The 21,592-nt window shown below is 39.0% G+C and overlaps 1 protein-coding gene across 3 annotated transcripts; it reads left to right on the top strand.

The window, feature by feature from the left end:
* Positions 1 to 7,737: 7,737 nt before the first annotated feature.
* Positions 7,738 to 17,661, top strand: LOC110016206. 3 transcript variants are annotated; one of them, XR_002291509.2, is made up of 5 exons: positions 7,738 to 7,833; positions 9,948 to 10,005; positions 13,196 to 13,318; positions 14,616 to 14,772; positions 14,991 to 15,132. XR_002291509.2 is itself a non-coding variant. In XM_020708225.2 (4 exons), the coding sequence occupies exons 1-4, from the start codon at positions 7,753 to 7,755 to the stop codon at positions 14,714 to 14,716; spliced, it is 363 nt and encodes a 120-aa protein (XP_020563884.1). In that variant the 5' UTR covers positions 7,738 to 7,752; the 3' UTR covers positions 14,717 to 14,773. The 3 variants fall into 3 exon arrangements, 1 of the variants encoding a protein (XP_020563884.1); XR_002291512.2 differs by lacking the exon at positions 7,738 to 7,833 and adding exons at positions 9,744 to 9,866; positions 16,043 to 17,661 and having other exon boundaries at positions 14,616 to 15,804; XM_020708225.2 differs by lacking the exon at positions 14,991 to 15,132 and having other exon boundaries at positions 14,616 to 14,773.
* The last annotated feature ends 3,931 nt before the right edge of the window (positions 17,662 to 21,592 follow it).

Below are 21,592 nucleotides of genomic sequence, written 5' to 3' on the forward strand. Positions count from 1 at the left end.
TTATTCCAATTAATGGAATAGTCTGATATGGAGGAAAATTCATTTATGATCATTGCTGTTTCATTTACAGAATGTAAATTCCTTAAAAACAGTAATATGTCATCCGCATAAAGACTAATTTTATGATGGCTGTGTTTGGTTTTTATCCCTATAATGCTCTCATTCTGTCTTATTGCTGCAGCTAAAGGCTCAATGAATATAGCAAAAAGAGAAGGAGAGAGTGGGCAGCCCTGTCTGGTTCCTCTTCCAAGAAAAAACCTGTTTGAAGTCTGTTTATTAGTTCTAACTAATGCATTGGGGTTGTGATATAATATTTTGATCCAATTGATGAATGCTTCTCCAAAACCAAACTTATGGAGGGCGGCAATAAGGAACTTCCAATTTACTCTGTCCTTTGAGAAATTTCAAGAAATTCAAGAAATTCCTGGTCCTTTAACAGAGACGTATTAAACCTCCAGGTTGTACCAGAGGGTGTGGATTTTTCCCTAGAAATGTTTACAGAGACTGGTGCATGATCACTGATAATAATTGGATGGATATTGGAGCTTTGAATATTTTTTAAAAGAGAGTTGCTGATTAATAAATAGTCTAAACGGGAGTGTGAGTGGTGAACTGGAGAGAAAAAGGTGAACCCTTTAGTGTTTGGGTGACATGAGCACCACGCGTCGCAGAGACCCAAATCATTCATGTACTGCTTTAGAATACTTGCAGACCACCATGTACGCTGATTTGCTGCTGTGCTGAGTCTGTCAAGTTCAGGGTCCAAAACAAAGTTGACGTCTCCTCTTATAATGATTGTGGAGTCAGAGTGGACTGAGAGTGAGGTGAAGAATCTGTGAAAGAAGGAAGAGTCGTCAACATTAGGGCCATAAACACTCGCTATACAAAAGTCCTTATTCTGAATGGATATATTAATGATTACAAATCTGCCTTCTGGGTCAGTAACTGTATCCTTATGAGTAAAATTAAGATTTTTATTAATTAAAACAGCAACTCCTCGTTGTTTGGAGTTGTAACTGGCAGAGTATATAACTGGAAATTGTAAGCAGCACATAAGGTGGTTCAAAGAATTCGATTAATGGGTCTCCTGCAGTAGAGCTATATCTGCTTTTAGACCATCCAGGTGATTTAACACTTTCAGTCTCTTTGGCTCAGAGCCAAGTCCACGCACATTCCAGCTAACGATGTTAAGACTGTTCATAACTGCTCTGACTGAAAAGGTGTAAAGCTAAGTAGTGCTTCTGTACCAGTCCGTGTGCGCGTGCCCGCATTGAGAAGCGCTGTGCACGTGAACGTTTTCTGGCTATGTGAGCTGCGTGTCGCGTGCGTCCTATGAGAGCCTGTGTGAGGTGTTTGCTGTATGTCGGCGTGTGTGTGCGGGATTGCATGTGCACGCCCGTGTGTGCGCTTGTGTGCGCGCGCGCCCGTTCCGTGCATAAATAAATACTTACCGAGGATGAGTTGCTTCCAGGTGATTTACATATGATGAGGGGGGAGGGGGGGGGGAGAGTAAAGGAAAGAAAAAAAGAGATAGAAGGGAAAACGAAAACAACAACAAAACAACAATAGAAACATGAGTGGGACTGGGGTGAAGAAGAAAAAAAAGACTGTTTTCCTGAGATCGAGGTGTGGATTATTGATGATCCGGTTTTCCATTCATTGAAGTAAGTTTAGCGGGTTTCTTCTGGGCAGCGCAGATGTTCTCAGCGCGGATCTGAAAGCCTTCAGCACAGCCAGGGGGTGATCTCCGGGTCCCGGAACAGCCGGCCGTCCACGTAAAGTTTTTTAACGGCCACAACCGCTCTCGAACCAGCAGCAAGATGCTTCCTCCTCAGCGGGAACAGGATCTTCCTTCTACGGAGGATTTCTGCCGGGAACTGGTCATTAACGCTGTAATGCGTGCCTTTCAGTTCTCGGCCTCGGCCCTTCACTAACTCCTTCTGTTTGAAATGTTCGAATTTAGCCACAATAGGACGCGGGCGCTGGTGGTCGGACCTTCTTCCTCCGAGGCGGTGAACCCTGTGGAAAGAGATCTTCTGCACCTCCTCCTTGGGGAGCTTCAGGTGGACCTCTAAAAAAGACCTCACGGTGGCCTCTGGGTCTTCTCCTGCCTCCTCTGGAACCCCCGCGACCACTAGGTTGTCCCTCATGCTCCTCGACTGAAGATCCAGGAGGGTTTCCTTGATGGATCGGTTCTCCTCGGAGAGACGGGCGGTGTCATTGCCCAGAGTCTTGACGGTCTCTCTGAGGGCCTGGTTCTCCGCTGCGAGCTCCCGCACCTGCTGCTGGCTGAATTCCAGAGACTCCCGCAGACCTTGAAATTCTCTATGGAGGATCTCCAGCAAATTGAGGCGGCAATCAAAGCTGGAGAGCTTTTTATCAATCGAATCCAGGATATCGCTCATTCCGCTGCCTGGAGAGGACACAGCCCCGGGAGAGTCCTCAGGCCGTTCACGCTTGGTGGAGGGGGTGGTGGTGGCGGTTCTGGGCTTCACCATGTTGCAGGTATTAAAACACTCGTCAATGAAATTCTCCAGGTCCTCCAGGCTGACAGAAGCTTAATACTCTTAACAGATTATGTTAGTTTGCAGGAAATATTTTAATATGGCGGAAAAATGAAACAAGATCGAAAATGTTTGTTCAAATGCTTACGCGCCGCCAAGTCGATTCACCACACTCGTCTCGCTGGGTCTCGCGATACTACAGCATCACCCCTGGGATTCCCCCATTCCCAGATTATTAAATTAAATAGGGGAATATATTTTTATTTTACTCTTTAGATGTGTTGCAAAATGCATTTTACAAGCAAAATGTATACAATTATTTTTTTGTATGTTTGTTTTATTTAGAGCCATGGAGAATGATTTAACGCTAGCATTCACGAATAAGTCAATCTTTGTGTCCAGAAAGATATGGGCTGTCATTTTTTTGTGGGTGAGGGGGTGTTACTTAAGTATAATTGAATTTTATAAAGTAACCTTGCTTTAATCAATCTCTACACCACATTGTAAAGGTAACTAAATTTTATAATCTAACTCTTGTAGCTCAATTGGTGTTTCTCTTCAGCTTCAGAGGTTCTCAGCTGATAAACCTTAAGTGAAGGAGGTAGGTCTTGATCGTCATGCTAACAGTGTCAGCATGGCCACTCACTTTTTTCCCCATCAGATTATTTCTTGTTTTTTTATGGATGATTTCTGATATTCTTAAAAATGACAGACAATGCACAATAAGTGTTAATGTATTTCCATTTCATGAACACTTCTATGATGCTGCAAGCAGTACAGGATACATTTCTTGGCGTCTTAAGACAATCAAGAAAAAGATTTGACGAGAATCTACCACTTCAAATAGCCTCACTGGCCTTTCTCAAGGACAAGGTAATACATCTGCGAACTGGTTGCCTTATGTCAGCTAGGGTAGTAGAAGAGAACAAAGAGGGTTTTAGGTTTGCATGCCGTCACCTCTTTCACAAAAGTAGTTTGTGTGTCTGACATAAGAAAGCCACTTTCCTCTAACTAGATTGGTTGAACATTTTCTTGGACTGACTTTAATTATATATGTATTTTTTTCATTTACCTATCTGATCAGCAACTAGGACCTGATTTCTATAAAGTGTATGTGTTCTTTTCCTCAGGGGGCCCTAAATTCCAGAGGTCTGTTGTAGTTGAGGAGCCGCAGTTGGATGGAGATGCTTGTCAGGAGGCAATGTCTTTGCTTAACCATGCCACAGACACTACACTAATTTTCCGAAAGATGAGAGAGACGTTTCAGCATCGGCAAAAACTCGTCAATGACTCAGACAAAGCGCTTGACATTTTGTCAATCTTCCCAAGATTCCTGGATACCAAAGGATTGGTAAGTATTAAGTGGGATGTTGAGAACGACTTGAAGTGTTGTGCTGAATGTGTTGGTGTTTAATGACGAGGTATCCAATCGGCTTCTTCAGCAATGGGACCCGATCTTTAGATGCAACATTATCAAAGAGGCCAAGCAGCTCACCTGAACACCATAGCTTCGTCGGCTGTTGCATTCAGCAGAGAGTCCACAAGGCAGTGATGAGACAATGAGTGAGTTTTTCTCTCTTGTCTTTACAATTCAATACTTTATTAACATTTTGTACTTTGTACTGTCATTGTATTATTTATTGCGGCACATATCTTCTACAGACATGCAGAGTTTTAAAAATATTCAACATTTTCAACAGAGTAACTGCTTTTTGCCCTTTTAATGATCATTGTTTTAAGTCTTTGTTATTAATTCATTCTTTGTTCCATAGCTCATGACGCAGAGATGGCCTCGCTATTGTTGCTGTTAAATCTTCCACCACCCCCTGGGGGGCCCAATTATTCAAAAATCAGCGCCTCTGATGCAGTTGAAAAAGTTGACTTTCTCAAGGTAATTTTATATTTGTTAATTTTGATCATGTGTAAAACTGGTAAAGAGATAAATGAAACAAATTTTAGGCAAGTTTCCTTTAACATAGAATGTTTGTGTTCACTTGTGCAGTGCTATTGCTGACTTGAGTGTCCAATGTCCCTTTTAAACCTCAGTCTTGCTGCACACCATCAGCCGTACCTCCTTGCCGTTGGTCGTGAAAAGAGGAACATTGACAGATTCTACATCTCCACTGACAACCATCTCATCCCATGCCAGGCAAACCGCTCCCTTGGGGCATTTGATGAACTTTTTAAAGCTCATTTTGTTTTCAGTGTGTCTTATGATGGTGCACTTCTGAATTTCTACACTTTTTTGCAGACAACAGTTTATAATATTGATATGGGTAAAATGAAGGTGTCACCAAGAGTTCGAGACATGAGAGCCAAACTCCTAATCCAAGGCAATTAAAGGCATTTTGATCAAAATGCTCATGTTTTTTGTGAAAGAAAGTTTGTCCCAGCAGTTGATTTCACATATAAGAGTTGAACATGGTTATTATCCTGGACCAAAGTTCAAGTTGTTTTGTTGTCAGCCAAGTTATAGGCTTCAGCTTCAAACTTATGCAGGCTTTAGAAAGCACCTCAACACTGTTCATAGAGGCGTGGAACAAATTGTATTTTTCCCACTCCCATCCAAGTCTTTTTGTTATTCTGTCATGTAATATGTTTTATTTAACTATGAGAGTGAAATATTAAATATTTTTTAAATTACATCTTTTGGGAAGTATTTCATTGTCGGTTAAATAATTTCAATTGTTGTATCTTATTATAGTAATGGATTAAAAAAACACTTTTGGATAGTTTTAGTGTCTTGCTAAGTTTAGTGAGTTAAGAAGGAACTCGGACTGTTAATTTAACATATTAATTGAGTTAAACAAGTGACTCTGACTCGGTGTTAATTTAACATTAATTGAATTAAATAAGTGACTGACTCGGTGTTAATTTAACATTAATTGAGTTAAATAAGTGACTGACTCGGTGTTAATTTAACATTAGTTGAGTTAAACAAGTGACTCTGACTCAGTGTTAAATAATTTAAATATTTTAATAATGTTGATTTAACTCAAAAAAGTGTGGAGCTATGTAAACCCTAAAAAAGTGTTGAAATTAACTCTGTGGGAGTTGAATCAACACTCCAGACTGACTCTGTGTTAATTTAACATTAATTGAGTTAAACAAGATACTCTGACTCTGTTAATTTAACATATTAATTGAGTTAAACAAGTGACTCTGACTCAGTGTTAATTTAACATTAATTGAGTTAAACAAGTGACTCTGACTCTGTGCTAATTTAACATATTGAGTTAAACAAGTGACTCTGACTCGGTGTTAATTTAACATATTTATTGAGTTAAACAAGTGACTCTGACTGGGTGTTAAATAATTTAACTATTTTGAAAATGTTAATTTAACTCAAAAAAGTGTGGAGCTATATAAACCCTAAAAAAGTGTTGAAATTGACTCTGAGGGAGTGGGAATCAACACTCCAGTTTCTGCTGTGTAGGATCAAACTATAGGCAGAGACCTTTTTGTCCACCAGGGCTAACGTTCAACCCCAAATCGGTTTGCCGCCTCTTACCAACTACAGAATGGTTGCACACCAGAGAGCTGGGAGACATAGGGGGGGCATACAGTGCAGCCCAACCAGAAGAGCAGTCTCTCCAGGAGGGCCCAACGCGGGGCCCCACCTCAGGAGAGCACCCCCGCCACAGACAAGGACCCCACCACCACCCAGGAGTTCTAAGACACTTTTAAAACTCATCTTTTTACCCAGGCTTTTAACTCCAGTGAGTCGATTTATTGGATGTCTTTGAGGATGGTTACTTTTTGTCCCCCATGGTTATGTTTCTTGTTCCAGAAGAAGTTTCGCCGGAGCTGCTCCGCTTCATGTTTCCTGTCCCCGAGGAGAGTCGTCGGGAATCCTCCTCTTCATTCCTGTTCCTCGAGGAACAGGAATGGCTGCAGGATAATTTAACAGTTTTCTAAACTTGTTTTTGTTTTGTTTCTCCAGATCCCCACCTCAGGCTCACTTCTGGCCGGTCCGCCCCCCCTATTTTAACGTTCATGTCAGAACTATCAGCATTCTCAAAAGTGTCGTAAATGAGTGAATAAGTACTAAATGTAAAGACAACATGGGTGTGATTGCGAGACTAGCGTATGATCAGCTCCATCTCCATCTCGGAACCCCAAGACAAAGACAGTGTTTGTGTGACTTTAAGCTTAATACTGGAGCAACTGCATTAACAAGGTTTTCACTTCAGTCTCTGAGAGAGTTTATCAGTGAGCGACTGCTGAAGAAATCTTCAGACACTGTGAAGGAACCATCGTCCAGTACGAGCAGGAGCTCTGCCATCTGGCTGGACTGCTGGATATCATCAGGAAACCACAGCTTCAGCTGGACGCTTTAAGTATAGTCACTTATACCTTGGAGATTAGAAAGAAATTATGAAATTCAGCAGTTCTTCATCTCCAAAAAGCATCTGGAAAGAGAAGAGAAGGGAAAAAGGTTTTGAAATGTATTTGCAAGCTTTAAATGGAGGAAGAGTTCATTGTTTCTGTTGCGTCTTACTTCTCCATTCTGCAATTTGGATTCTTCCAAAAAAGCCACAACCATGTCTGGGACTCTTTCAATGCAATTCTTAGATCTTTACTTCACTTCTTTTCTCTTTTTTCAGTTTTCTTTTCTCAGGCCTTGGTTCTTTCTCACTTTATTTCATCTCTGTTTGGCTTTGGCAATATTTGAGAACCATCTTATGTTGTCTTTTTCTTTGATTGATTTTCATCTGCAATCTCATTCTTCCAGTTTTTTTAATCAGTTTCTTTTCTTGTTCTCTCTCAAGACTCCCTTGCAGGTGTGAATTTGTCCATACATTAATGGGGTAAGACTGCAGTCCTGCTCTAGTTTAAAACTTTCTACCTTTTTAAAGCCCAGTCTGTTTTGGTGTCTGAACTTTTATATCTTAGCCGGAATCTGTTTCCATTTGAAATGTGGGTGGAATTTTGGAGTAAAAATTATCTTTTACATTGTAAAATACATAATGTACAACAAAAGCATTCTATTCTGTAATATTCTATTCTACCTCAGATTCAGGAATGAATGTGTACTGTCCTGGTTTTAGAACAATGATCTACACTCTCCATAGTTAGAGAGAGAAGTGTTAGAGAGGTTCACTCATCCAGTCCATATGTTTTGTGGATTTGAAAAAGGCGTTTGACTGTGTCCTCCAATGTTCTGTGACTATGAGGTCACAGAACTTTACTGATGGCTTCTGTTTACTTGTTGAGTGCTTTTCTACAGTGACATGCGGTGAGGTTGATGGCTGGTGAGGGACTGGCTCCTCTGGAGTCAGATTTACAATGTCAGGAACTGAATATTTCACCATTCATCCAACAGCAGGTAACAGCATAAAGATACACACAAGAACACATTTGTTCTAAAGAGATTATTTATTTTATAGACAGCTAAAGGTGTTTGCCAATCTGAGTCACTTTTGGATGAAGACAATTCTAGCTCTGCTGAGGTGCCTAGTACTTCAGCAGACACAGATTTGCCACTCAGACATTCTACTCGGCAACGTCAACAACCGCGCCGACTTAATTATTCAGTGCTCGGAAATCCCCTTGTTTCAGTTGTTCAGACACTGTTTCATAACGTGTCTAAAGCATATACGGAAGCTTTAAACCATGCTGCTGTGGTGCAATCATCAAAACCCAGCTAAGGTCCCATGCAACTTGGACGTGCATAGTCTAAAGCGGGGAGAATGTAACCAACATGTTAGACACATCACTGCTTTTCTGCCTTACTTGAAGTCCCAAAGCACTTAACAGTTACAAAAACTAGAGTTTGGTCATGAGTACTTTTTTACATTTTTGTTTGGTTACATTTACTATCATTAGTTTAATGATTATTACAAGATTTTTGATAAAACAGGACAAAGGGATAGTCTCACAGATGTGGTGTGTTTGCAGCAAAACAAACAAAATTAAAAACCGGTATTATCCATGGAACAGCAGGCTCTTTTACGAATAATTCCAAATGCATAACATTTGAATATATACACATATTTATAGGTTTTTTTGCACTGCATTATATGATTACAGATGTACTTTGACATGATGAGCACCCTTAATTTTGTTGTGTTTGCTCATTTTACAATGACATTAAAGCATTCTATCCAAAGGTAATATATTTGACACCTTCAGTCTGGTTGCCTTTAAAAGAAAACATTATCAATGGCCTTAATAAATAAACACTTATGTACCAGCAGTTACAAAAACCAGATGAGAACTTGAATTTGCTGAACTTGCAGCGGTGACTATATAGAAAAGGTTTGTGAAAAAGATTTCACATTTGATTAAACAAAGTCTAACATATCAGTGGACTCATACTGATACAATAACATGCTTTTATGAATTGTATGTTTCTGTAGCCATTTAGCATTGTCATTGACATGATCACATTAACAAGTGTCATCCAAGAGCCTGAAGATCAATAGAGATCTTTGGCCTCATCCCTGGTGCACAGAGATTTCTCTAAATTATCTTATTATCTGATTTTTTTGTTGATGTTCTTGCACTATAGATGATCCAATTCACCAAAGTATTTGACATGTAAGGCTGATGAGCCTGTTTCTAAAAAATTGCGCAATTTTCGTCTTAGTCTTCTTCTCAAAATCATAGATACATTAATCCGGTGCTAAATTTTTACATGTTTCATTCTCAATCTATGTAAAGAAGAAGATTACAACGGTCAGGGCTGTCCTTTGGAAATTCAGTAAAGTGCACATTTATATGTAACTGCTGCAGAAATGTGTCTAAATTCCTTCTTTAAGTCACTGCTGGAAATCCTGTTGTGTTGTAATCTCCACTGACTTATCTGACAGTTCATGTGAACCAAAAGGTCACGCCAGGACTTAGACTTCACCTTTTATGTCTTACTAAACTCAACATTTTCTTTATCTGCTTTTTTGTTGGTTCTTTAAACAGTTTAGAGTAACACATTGTGAGAAATGAGGAGTTCTTCAAGTTGTTTTAATAGTTTTTATTCAGTATTTTTTTACAGTATTTTCTTACACTTTGTTGTGTGACAGCTCCTTCACAGACCTGTAAAGTTACGTCATTTAAGCGAGTAACCCTTCAACAAAGTGTTTCCATTTCTTAGAAGAAGCTGCTGTGAAGGTAAACATTAGAAAACCAGAGATATGAAGAACAAGAAATGAATTCAATGTGATTCTGCTCTTGGAAAATTTAAAGATGACCTCAGTGAAATCAGAAAAGTAAGTTCCTCTTATTCAGGAAAAAAAATAACAACAGAAAAGTTACTTGGTTCCCGTTTCTGACCAATCAATAAATAGAAGTCTTAACTGTCTCTTGAAACCAGAAGATATTCAGTTCAACCGGGTTAAGAACAGTTAGTTCTGAACATCACTGGTAAAGAGCTGCAGATTCCAAACAAAACTTTAAGATCTGTTTGTAATTCCATTACCTCATCGGTGAATTCTGTTTTTCCAGGATTACAACATGAGAGCTGCATCAAGCTTTATCCTTCTCCTGATAGCTTTGCACCAAGGTAAGTCTTTAGTGTTCTGAACTGTTTTTCTTTCAGCTTCATGGGATTTTGAAAGCAGTTTTAGTTTGACGCCATGTGAGCTTGTTGCTATTGTCTGTATGTGCTTCTGTTCTTTCCGCTTTTCTGAACTGAAAATAGTCTCTTTTTCAACCTCTTCACTAATTTTTACTTCATTCATTAACCTCGCTTTAGAATGAGGCAGTTTTTAGTGAAGTGTGAACTCAACTGGTGTACCTCTTCACAAGCACAAACCTTGGCACACAAACACAAAAGCAAAGGACATGTCAGGACAACGGTGCTCAGGGCTCACCCAGGCAAAAAGCTGATCCCAGCTGACACTTAAACCGCTTAAAACAATCTGGGACTTGCCCTCACTTAAGTTATGGTTCTCTTCAGGCAGAACCATACATAGATAACATAGAGAAATTGTATAAAACTGGGCGTGTTAAGTTGGCCACAAAGCCATTTATAAGTGGGACTTAGCCTCAATCGGCTCTGCAGGAAACAGGGTCAGCAGCAGTGGAGGGGCTGGACCTCTGCAGGAGCCAAAACTTAAATGCACACACACTAAAGACCAGGGGCCTCATTTATAAAACTTTGCGTAGGATTTGCGTCAGAAGTGGCGTACGGATGAAACATAAGACGTGCGTACGCACAGAAATATTCGGATTTATAAAACCGTGCGCACGCACATCCTACGCATCTTTCCCTTAATAAATCACAACCAATTCTAAATGCAGCGCAGCTTTTGCGGCTTCATGACACGCCCATTGTTACCCATAAATAGTCCGTGAAACGCCCACAAATGAATATTCATTGATTGCGAAACCATGGCAAACACAGAGAGGAAATGAAAAAAATCTTAACTTCACTTAATGTGAAGTAGAAGTTATCATTGGCGAGGTGGAAAAGAGGAGAAAAGTGTTGTTTCGAGGGCACGGTGTGGGCATTACTAATGCCAAAAAGGCACGTGAGTGGCAAAAGGTGGCAGACGGCGCAAACGCTGTAGCCTCACAACCTCGGACCGTGGCCGAAATAAAAAAGAAATGGTCGGGGCGGCACCGGAGCTGACCCCTCTTGATGACAGACTGGCGGCAATAATTGGGGAATCCCTTAAGTGGAGTGGTGACTGAGGCGCAGGGGAACACGACGCGCCATATGCACCGGGTGACACACCACCAAAAGCGCCAACAGTACGGCTCGAGGAAGTCGGAACCGGCTCATAAGCCACACGTCCTCGTTTGCCAGCAAGTCTTCTTGCTGTCTAAAGATGCGTTCACTCCGAATTCTTCCATTTGCCACATTTTCTAAGAGTGCAAGATCAGCCATTGTGCGTCATTACGCACTGTGATGGGGCATTTTATTTCCATCCATTTAATTACATCTGACAAGCTACAGATGTCAGTAATAATCGACGTGGAAAAGGGAAATTGATCAGCGCAAATGTAATTTCTTGTTGCCTTCTGAATGGTTGAGACATACGCCATACATTGTTTTATCAAAAATAAAACAAAATAAAGGCATATGCATGAATACCATAATTCCGTAGCTTATGAAGAAATGTTTTACTATGAAAACAACTTTCCCCAGTGGACAATTAATGCATCTCTCTCTATCTATCCATCTGTCTGTCTAATTGCACCTATATCTGCTCCGCCAGACGGACACATTGATGAGAATATCAGTTTTGTACATTATTTAGTTCTGTTAACTATATTATTTATGAGGATGAATTGCACAACATGCCAATATTGCAGATCATATTTCACTTTTCTTTTGCAAATAAGTTTTCATTTGAATTTCTGTTGTAATTTTCGTTTGATTTTTTTTTATTTGTTTCACTGCTGATCAATCAAACGGGTGTTCGTGTAGGCTGTTAATTGTACGACTTGCTTTGTAAAGTCTTCATGTAATTTCTGAGAGGCAGTATTGTCATTTTCCCTTTCACGTGTTTCTTCCATCTGCCGAAGGTGTCGCCGTTTCTCATTTCACCCGTTATTGTGCGTACGCCTGGGTCAGAGCTTGCGTGAAGGACTGCACATTTTCCCGTCAAGTTTGCTTTTTATAAATCTCAACTATTGCGTAGAGAGTGGCGTACGCCTTCTTTTGTGCGTACGCAACGTTTATAAATGAGGCTCCAGGGGTTGTAACTGCTTGTTTTATTTTCCCTCATTGGTCAGGTTGGAGGTTCACTTTGTCCATTTATTTACAACACCCAGCAAAATCCTCATCATTTCTGCATACAATGTTTTTGTTTTGTCCTTCTCTCTTCTTCTGTAATGTCAGATCCAATTACAGTTACGTGTCTTTTGAGCTTCAAAGCTCACACTGTCATACTTCTCCCCATCTGCTTTATCCCTTGATCCTAACACACAGTGTATTGATATACAGATATCTTCAGCTTATGGTGTCAGAATTTCACCTTTGGATGTAATACAGCGGTGGAAAAAATTGTTGGTACCCCCAGTTAAAGAAATAAAGTCCACAATTCTCACTGAAATGACTTGAAACGTTCAAAAGTAACAATATATTAAATTTTTGGAAAATTAAATAATCAAAATCAGCCATTACTTTTGAGTTGTTGATTAACAATATTATTTGAAAAAAAAACTAATGAAATAGGGCTGGACAAAAATGATGGTACCAATAACTTAATATTTTGTTGCACAACTTTTTGAGGCAACCACTGCAATTAAACGGTTTCTGTATTTGTCAAAGAGCCTTCTGCACCTACAACAGGTATTTTGGCCCACTCCTCATGAGCAAACTGCTCCAGTTGTCTCAGGTTTGACGGATGTCTTTTCCAAATGGCATGTTTCAGTTCCTTCCACGGATGTTCAATGGGATTCAGATCTGGGCTCACAGAAAGCCTTTTTAGAATAGTCCAATGTTTTGGATCGTTGTCCTGTTGGAAGACCCATGACCTGTGACTGAGACCAAGCTTTCTGAAACTAGGCAGCACATTTCTATCCAGAATGCCTTGATAATCTTGAGATATCATTTACCTTGCACAACTTCAAGACACCCTGTGCCAGATGCCACTAACCCTGCACTGCAGCAGAACCGTTGTAAGGAGAAAAAAAAAGAAACTATGAGGCAGCTGTTCCTCGTTTCCATTAGTCCTGATCTGTTGCTTTGCTTGTTTTTCACAATTCATTTTCTGTTTTTATGCATGTTTTTTTACCTTCAGGTGAGCCTCTGGAATGTAACTTCTGCTTCTCCACTGGGGGGGGACTGTGCACTCCCACCAGCACTCAGATCTGCTCCAGAACCCAAAATGCCTGTGCTGCTGTCATTTTCCAAGGAGCTCTGAGTGAGTCTTCTTTAGTGGCTGGAAGATGCCTCACAGAAACTAAACCTAATCTGTTTAGTCTAGAGCAGGGGTCTTCAACCATTCACATTGAAAGGTCTGTTTCTTACTGATTAAAGCCTGTAGGAGCTGGAACATTTTATTTTATGCTTAAGAAACATATTTTACAACTGTACATTTATATGATTGTTACTTTTATAATAAATACAAATTACATTTTATACAGTAAGGAAGTCTCCAGAGCCTCAGTTGCAGACCCCTGGTCTAGAAGTTTGAAAGTTCTGATAAGAACATAACTTTTTTTAAATAACTTTTCTTCCTACTGGTCCTCAAAGTTCTTTATCATTGCCCGCAGCAGCAGTCACTAACTCCAAGTACCGTATTATTTTCACAATGGGAAATATTTCTGCGCCATTATAAAAAAAGGTGACCCCTGCTACTGACACAGAAACTCACCAAAATTTGCACACATCTAGTACCCACAGAAAATGAATTTTGAGCATCTTGAGCATTTTGAACAGCACACTTTTGTCCATGTGCGATTTTCACAAAATATCTCAGACATGCCGCCAGCAAAGTCAATAACCACCACGAGAAATTCTATTCACCTTTGACCTTGAATAGAGGCCACCATGTTGAATAAAAAAAAAAAAAGCACATTTAGTACCTGCTACAAATAACAACTCATTCTAGGGATTTTAATCAATTGGCTCCTACCTTCGCTAACATCATTGAACTCCTGTGGAAAAAATGATGATATCACAAGGTTTAGGAATGTGGTCGTGGGAAACAAAACAAAAAACGTTGCAAAATAAACTACTGACTCTAAATTTACATTGAATTTTTTCTTTAAGTGAGAATTTGACCTTTGCCATATGCTCGAAAACCCACCAAATTTTAAACACTCCTTGTTCTAGGTTAAATTTTGGACATAGTGAACAGCGCCCTTCCCCCAATTATGACATCATAGTGGACAAAACCGTAAAAAAGACAAATGGAGCAAAAATTTCCAATGGGCTTTAGAAAGAAAATGTTCAGATTTCACCAACGAAACCAATGCATATGTGTTGCGGGTATCCAAACAAACTTAAAATTATTCATGATGGCCACATGACCTACACCTTGGCGGCCACCTTGGAGGAAGGCAGCAAAGGCAGTGATGGCATGTAGAGGCAAGGGTGGGTAGCGCTTGCAGGCCATGCGACACTGTTCATAGCTCTAACCTTTTCTTTTTATTTTAAGTTTCACACACAGGAGGAACTTTGGTCTATGTTTTAATGCCTTCTTACTTTTTTTCCAGACTGTTCGTTTCGTCAGTGCATGAACATGGCGGTGTGTCAGGGATACATCTCCACTCCTGGAATTCTGGCTTCATGCTGCAGCTCTGACCTCTGTAACTGAGACTTTCATCAGAGCCTGAAGACAGTTCGGATCTTTCAGCTTCACACCGCTTTGATTCCTCTGAAGAAATTCAGTTTTTTGCAGATAAATTGGGTCTTTTATTTTGGTTAAGTCAAATTCGATGAACAGGCAGGAATGGTTGCAGTTCACAAAGTAACCACTGGGTTCCTTTGGATTTTCGTCTATGTGATCTTCACTGGTGTCAATGGATTACATACATTTCTCAATGTACTCTCAATGCTGCCTAATTGATTAACTTTAAAAAATGTAAATGTAAAAAATAAGTAAAATGGATCACAATTAAATGTTCTTTATTATTAGAGTTAATAACTAACGGCTTACTTTGATTTTTGTTTGCATGTTCTTTTCTTATTTAAGGAAAGATGACAAATAAAGCAGAAAACTGTTCTCTCAGACTCCTTAGTTGTTTTATTTTACAATTTATAAACATCATTTTACTGCTACTGGGGTCCGTCCACACGACTCTGATACGAGCTTATAAACAGGAAGTCCTGGTAGCTCTGTAATGGGCTGCTGCATTGACTGTATATGAGAAATGGACTGAGCGAGTTTGATGTCACTCATAGAAAACTGCTTTCTTCAAGCTTCAACCAAATAAAATCAATTTAGTGACCTTTATATTTGATGCGGACACTGGCATGTTGGAGACAGACGACGTCTGTCAGCAGTGAGTTGTCTAAGTCAGTCTGAATCAATGTTTCTATGACAACCATTCCGGTAAGGAGTGAGCTTTTTAGAAGTGGGGGGGGGGGGGCTCAGTCTCACTGACTGTGAGCTCCTATGTTGATCAAGGAAATATGAACCTGACTATAGTTGTTACTTGATGGTGCTGTCCATGACTGAAGGTCACTGTTGCTTTCCTATTCTTTTATGAAACTTTGCTTATATTTTGCCCACTTATACAGTTTTGCTCTAAGTCTACCACTTTCTGTTTCTTGTAACTAGCTGGCTGGCAAATGACTAAAATGCACGCTGCATTCAACAACAATCCCACCACACACTGAGTCTCCATTGGTAAAATCCTGTCATGTGACTCGGGGATAGCACACGTGGTTCACTTATTTCAGGTCTTCTTCCACTTTCGGCTTCTCCCATCAGGGGTCGCCACAGCGAACGAGTCGCATGGTAGATTTGGCAATGTTTTACGCCGGATGCCCTTCCTGACGCAACCTTCTCAAACTGGGCTTGGAACCGGCAGAGGTAGAGAAGGGAACAGGGAGCAGCCCGGAGTCGAACCCTGGTTTCACGAACGGAAGGCGCCGCAAACCAGCACGAGCTAAACCGGCTCCGGTTCACTTATTTCAGGTGATTGGTTGAAATATATTTTTAAAAGAAACTAAAAACAGCCACATTGACACCCAAATTATATTAACACAGCTAATTTTACCAAAAGTATCACTATCAAAAACACCCAATTGTGCCCATCCCCTAAATCCTACTCTCCATCACAGACTCTGAAGAAACGAGCTTCACTCCCACCACACCCTTAGCCTTGGAGATTTCCAGGATGATCCAATTGTTCTATACTGCATTTGATTAGTTTTACTCAAAGATTTACATATTCACCGTTACTTTAAGCCTAATTTATTACAGGACTAAATTCAATTTTTTCAACTTTCTCAAAATTTGTATTTAATGATCACGTTTTGAATATTCTTTTCAAATGTTTCTTTTATTTTTTGTGTAAAAGCATTTGGAATTTTCTTTGTAAACAGAATGTTCTTTACAACTAACCTTACCTTGTCTTTAACTCTGATAAACATTTACAGTTTCACTCCTAAACTGTTGCCTTCGAATAAAAGGACACCCAGCTGGGTTCAGATCCAGGTCCAGGTTGGTTCCTGTGAAACATAAAGGTTACTGATGTGAGTGCTGAGCTCTGACATGGAGAAGAGACATGGACAAACTCACAACTGAGTTTTGCTCTGGCTCTCATCTTCCCCACACAGTGTGCTTTAAGAGGGATTGTGTCCTTACACTGATCCATGCAGCTGGGTTCACTGCATTCACATCTCACACACATATTCTGTCTTAATCTGCAGAGGAAAGACACATCATCAGCTCTGATCCTCCTTCACCAACAGATCAGCTGCTCCACCACTGATTGGCTCTTGTCTTCTGTCTCCTCTCCGGTTCAGGTAATTGCAGTCAGACAGTGGTGGGAGGCAGATGAATCTGCCATCAGCTGCTACACCTCTGCTCTCACTCCACGAGACAAAGGCATGGAGAGGCAGAAAACACTCCATACTGGAGCAACATTTCCAGTCAGTCACTTTGACAAAGAAAGAAAAAAACTTCCTGTTTCTACAATTCAGTAATAAAGGAAGAAGATCAAGTAAAAACGACTGAAATAGACGGAAATAAAACAAAGAGTTGAAAAAAAAGAAAAATGGAAATTCTTCCTCTGAATGAGATGCAGAAATAAACAGGGATAAGCAGAATGAGCAGCTCTGAACTCTGACTCAGTAATTTGTAGAAGAGAGCTCTGGATCACTGATGAAGCTGCATTGAGCAGCACTGACAAGAACAACAACAATTCAGAAAACAAAGCCGGCTCCACTGACTATAATCTGATTTTAAGTCACCAAAAGGTTCAGAATCTCTTTGTTTTAACAGAGTCCCTAATACCCCTAGTATTTAGTGATATAAAAGACCACACAGAACTTAAAGACATAAATAAAACACAAAACAAATGCAAAAAAAAAGAGAAAATTCAAGATGAAAGAAGCTGGTGTTTGAAATTTAAGGTTAGCTGAGCCCCTAACTATTCATTAAATTTAAAACTGAGAATTTTAGCATTAGATGGTGAATTTCACTGAAATGTTCAACTGGAAATCAATATAAATTGAATGGGTTTGTTCAAAAGGGGCCCCAAGTCCACAATTTTTCAAAATAGAGATATTATATGTGCTATGGTCTTCAAGGGATAAGCTATCTGATTATGTGCAAAAAAGTCCCAAGTCCGCTGTAATGTATTGACTATGCACGGCATTTAAAATGCATTAAGTGCCAGAGGGGCCAAATTCCTGGACTTGTATGGAGTGATATTTCTGCCACCACATTGCGCACAAAACTTTCTAAGTTGCAGGGGAAAATATTAAATATTTGCCTTTAAATAATTTATTATTCTGCTTTGATATTTTTTTTTTGCTTAAATTTTTTTTATTTTGCTTTCAAAAACGTCTTTTGCGTTTGCAAAACACATGTTTTTGAGTGCCTTGTGTCAAATCTCGCTTTTGTCCTAATTTTGATTTTCTAACTACTTTGAGCGCGATTTACCGTGATATGACTGCCACTGGCATCGCCAAAAAGAAATTCGCATGCGTTGTGTGTCATCGCACTTTTTTCCTATCTTTGATTTTGCTGAGTTAAGTTTCAGTTTGACATGATCAAGCTGCCATTAAACAGCTGCTGATTGGTCCAGATTCTAACCAATCAAGTGTCTCTGTGTCATACTGCCGGTACTCTATGGAGTTAATTCAGTCTCAATAATCAGAAATGCACACAACCTGTTTTACGAATGCACACGCTCCGATTCACAAATGTCATTTTATGCAAACGTGAAAAATAAATTCGGAAATACACACCCTGTGTTTCACAAACACACAGATTGTGTTTCACACATGCACACTAAATGTTTTACAAATGCACAATAAGTGTTTCGCACAAATGTGCACACTGTGTTTCACAAAAACATTTTAGAAATTCACAATAAATGTATCAGAAATACACAGTAGGTGCTTCACAAACATGACTTTTTGGGTACACATGTGATGTGAACTCACAGATCTACGGTGGCCCTGAAGTGCAAAGCATTCAACAAATCACTCGATACAAAAACATTTTTAAGATCACAACAACAATTTAAAAAAAAAATAATAATTTAAAAAGCAGCATTACATTTTAGAAAACAAAACAAAATTTCAGAAACCAAAACTTGAAAAACAAAAATGACAAAAAAAAAAAACATTTCAGAAAACAAAATTAATTTCCAGGAAAAAGAAGAAATATTAAAAAATGAAAACATTTCAGAAAACAAAAATCCAGAAAAAAAATGAAATATTAAAAAATGAAAAACATTTCAGAAAAAAAAATTCCAGAAAAAAAATGAAATATTAAAAAATGAAAAACATTTCAGAAAAAAAATGAAATATTAAAAAATGAAAAACATTTCAGAACACAGAATGAATTTCCAGAAAACAAAACGAAATCTTCAAAAATGAAAAACATTTCCAAACCGGAAGAGGCAGGTACTATGGGACAACGCTGATTGGATGATGATGTTTGTCAATCATTTGAACTGAAAAGTATTTTAAATGAAGCGATGACGGATTTTATCGTCCAAACAACAATGTACTATAATAATCCACGTATTTCCCATTTATATATCAAATAAAAAATGCAGCAAACTGTTAATGAACTTTAAAATTATTTTTTTAACATTTCGCCTGACACACGGTCACCCGGAAGTAGTTTGTGAGCACTTTTACTTTGAACGCTGTGCGCTAATGTCTACGGCTGCGAGGTTCACGCTGTCAATCATCTTTAGGTAAGAATCAATTCTGTGATCTTTTCTTTTGTCAGTCACATGTCTCTAAGGATGTTAATTTTAGGATGTTAAAGTGCTGCTTTGAAAAGATAATTTCTTTTTATCTTGCGCATGCGCAAAAAGAACCCAATGGAGACGAACCGTCTTCACATGATAGCCGTTCCCGTTTTCGGTGACAACATGAGAGAAAAAGCTCCGAGCCAGCCTGATTCTGTGATTTATACAGTAATTACAGTAATTATATGGCATCAGTGTTGCTAAAAATCGACTTTAAGACTGAAATCAGTAAACAAGTTCTTATGGGAAATAATATTTAAGTGCATTGTATATTTTAGAACCATGCATATACACATATACTGAAACTTAAAAATGAACTTTAAAGTTTATAAAATACTTAATTGAATTAACATGTGATATTTCTGCAGGTGAAGTTTCTCAAAGCGAAGTTCCAGAAAGGTTTGTGCTGCAGAACAGATGGCAGCTCTACATGGGAATTCAAGAAGACTAAAGTCATTCATATCATTGTGCAGTGTACAGGCAAGTCACCATGATTTATGTGAAATGTAATCAATAAATATTATTTAACCTTAATATCTAATTTTTTTTTTAAATTGCAGGTCCTTTAAAAAAACGTCTTTAACCTGCTGCATAAGCCTGATTAGTTGTAAATGATGCAGTGGGGAGTGAAAAACGAAGCACAATTCCTGGCTTTAGCGTCGGGCTGACGATCTGGAAATCACATCTGAGGAATCGCATCAAACACTTGTACAACTCCAAACAACTTAATGTTCCTTTAAGCAAAACTCCAGTTTAAAATGTTCATATTAGGCTTGCTTCATTTAGGAGTTTTTCCATGTTTACCATTTTAGGTTTTAAAGCTTTATTAACAAAGATGATGTTTGATTTTCAAAGCTGTTGTTTAGAAATGTTTTTTTGTCAATGAAAAAACTGAATGCTAATGTGAGGATTGTAATAATGGATATGAAAATAAACAAATTTGTTTCATAGCAATGCAGTATATTTATTGAAAACTTAACATGAATACGTTATTCAGTAACAGAAACAAAGAAACGGTTGTGGATTTTCCTTTATGGGCTTCTTCATGCAGTCAATCAAATGTTGCGCTTACATTCAGCATTTACTCAGCGTACCTGTCAGTCACATTTATTAGAGGAAAAAATGCATCTGGGAAAAGTCTGTTTGTGCTTAACAACTATATCAAAAAGAGTCATGTCAGGGAAGTTTTGTCCACATTGCTGCTCAGCATCACATCCAGAGGAAGATGCACAGGTAAGGGACCCCAGTTCCTGCTCGTACATGCTTGCAGCTTCCTCTGCACTGGACTCCAGCTCCATTGAAATCCCTGACAGAAATAAATTAATAAATTAAAAATCCCTGACAGAAAAACATCAGCTGCCGTTCATCTTTCATTCAGGAAAAAGTTGAGTTCATCAAAATGAGGAGAAAATGGGTTAAACCAGAAATTCATTAGGGAGGGGTCAAAACACCAAACTCAGAATAAAATACATTATTTCAGTCTTATAAAAAATACAGTCTAAAACAATTTGGTATTCCTCCTCTGCCTGAAAGACTAAAACGTTTTTTTTAAAGATTTATTTTACACTACAGACTTTGCCACCTTTAGTTACACACCTGGACGTGTCTGATGATGTGCACATCCAGTCATTTACTGTCATGTTTCTGTGCACTGACACACTCTAAAGTCACAGATCTTAATAGTATGAATAAGAAGCATTCATAAATGTTATTCTGAGACACAAACTGCTGCAGTTTACCTGACAGCTTTGCTGATTTATGCTGCTGGTACACCTGTCTGAGAATCCTGCCCACGTGACCCCCCCCCCCCTCTCCAGCTGATGAGGTAACCTGTCATTAACGTATGACTGAAGGATCTTGGATCTGTCTGTAAACACCCACCTAGAAATCACGTTTAACGCTACATTTATTAGATCAAACAAATGTGCTTCCATACCTTATCAGTGGATGGCGGGACTGCATTTCCTGATGTGCGCCGTCTTTAACACCCGTTTCTTCGCAGCTGCTGCTTTAGACAGAATTTATCCTCTCACGACATTTTGAAACATTTGTAAACCTGGTTGGTGTTGATATTTCTGGGTGCGTTCTGTCATCACATCCGCTAAATATTCAAAGATTAAAGTTTATGTTAACGTTTTACCGTCCCTTTCTTTGTTTACCTGCAGAACGGACGTCATCCACACAAACTACTTCCGGGTGACCGTTCTGCTTCAGACGAAATATTAAAAAAATATTTTAAACCTTCATTA

The sequence above is a fragment of the Oryzias latipes genome, chromosome 2 (genome assembly GCF_002234675.1).
Source record: "Oryzias latipes chromosome 2, ASM223467v1".
NCBI lineage: Eukaryota > Metazoa > Chordata > Actinopteri > Beloniformes > Adrianichthyidae > Oryzias > Oryzias latipes.

Excerpts from the sequence above, each read along its gene's own strand:
- LOC110016206 (XM_020708225.2), top strand. The coding sequence starts at position 7,753 with ATGGCTGGTGAGGGACTGGCTCCTCTGGAGTCAGATTTACAATGTCAG. Across the intron at positions 10,006-13,195 it reads CCTGATAGCTTTGCACCAAG|GTGAGCCTCTGGAATGTAAC; the intron begins GTAAGTCTTTAG and ends TTTTACCTTCAG. Across the intron at positions 13,319-14,615 it reads CATTTTCCAAGGAGCTCTGA|ACTGTTCGTTTCGTCAGTGC; the intron begins GTGAGTCTTCTT and ends CTTTTTTTCCAG.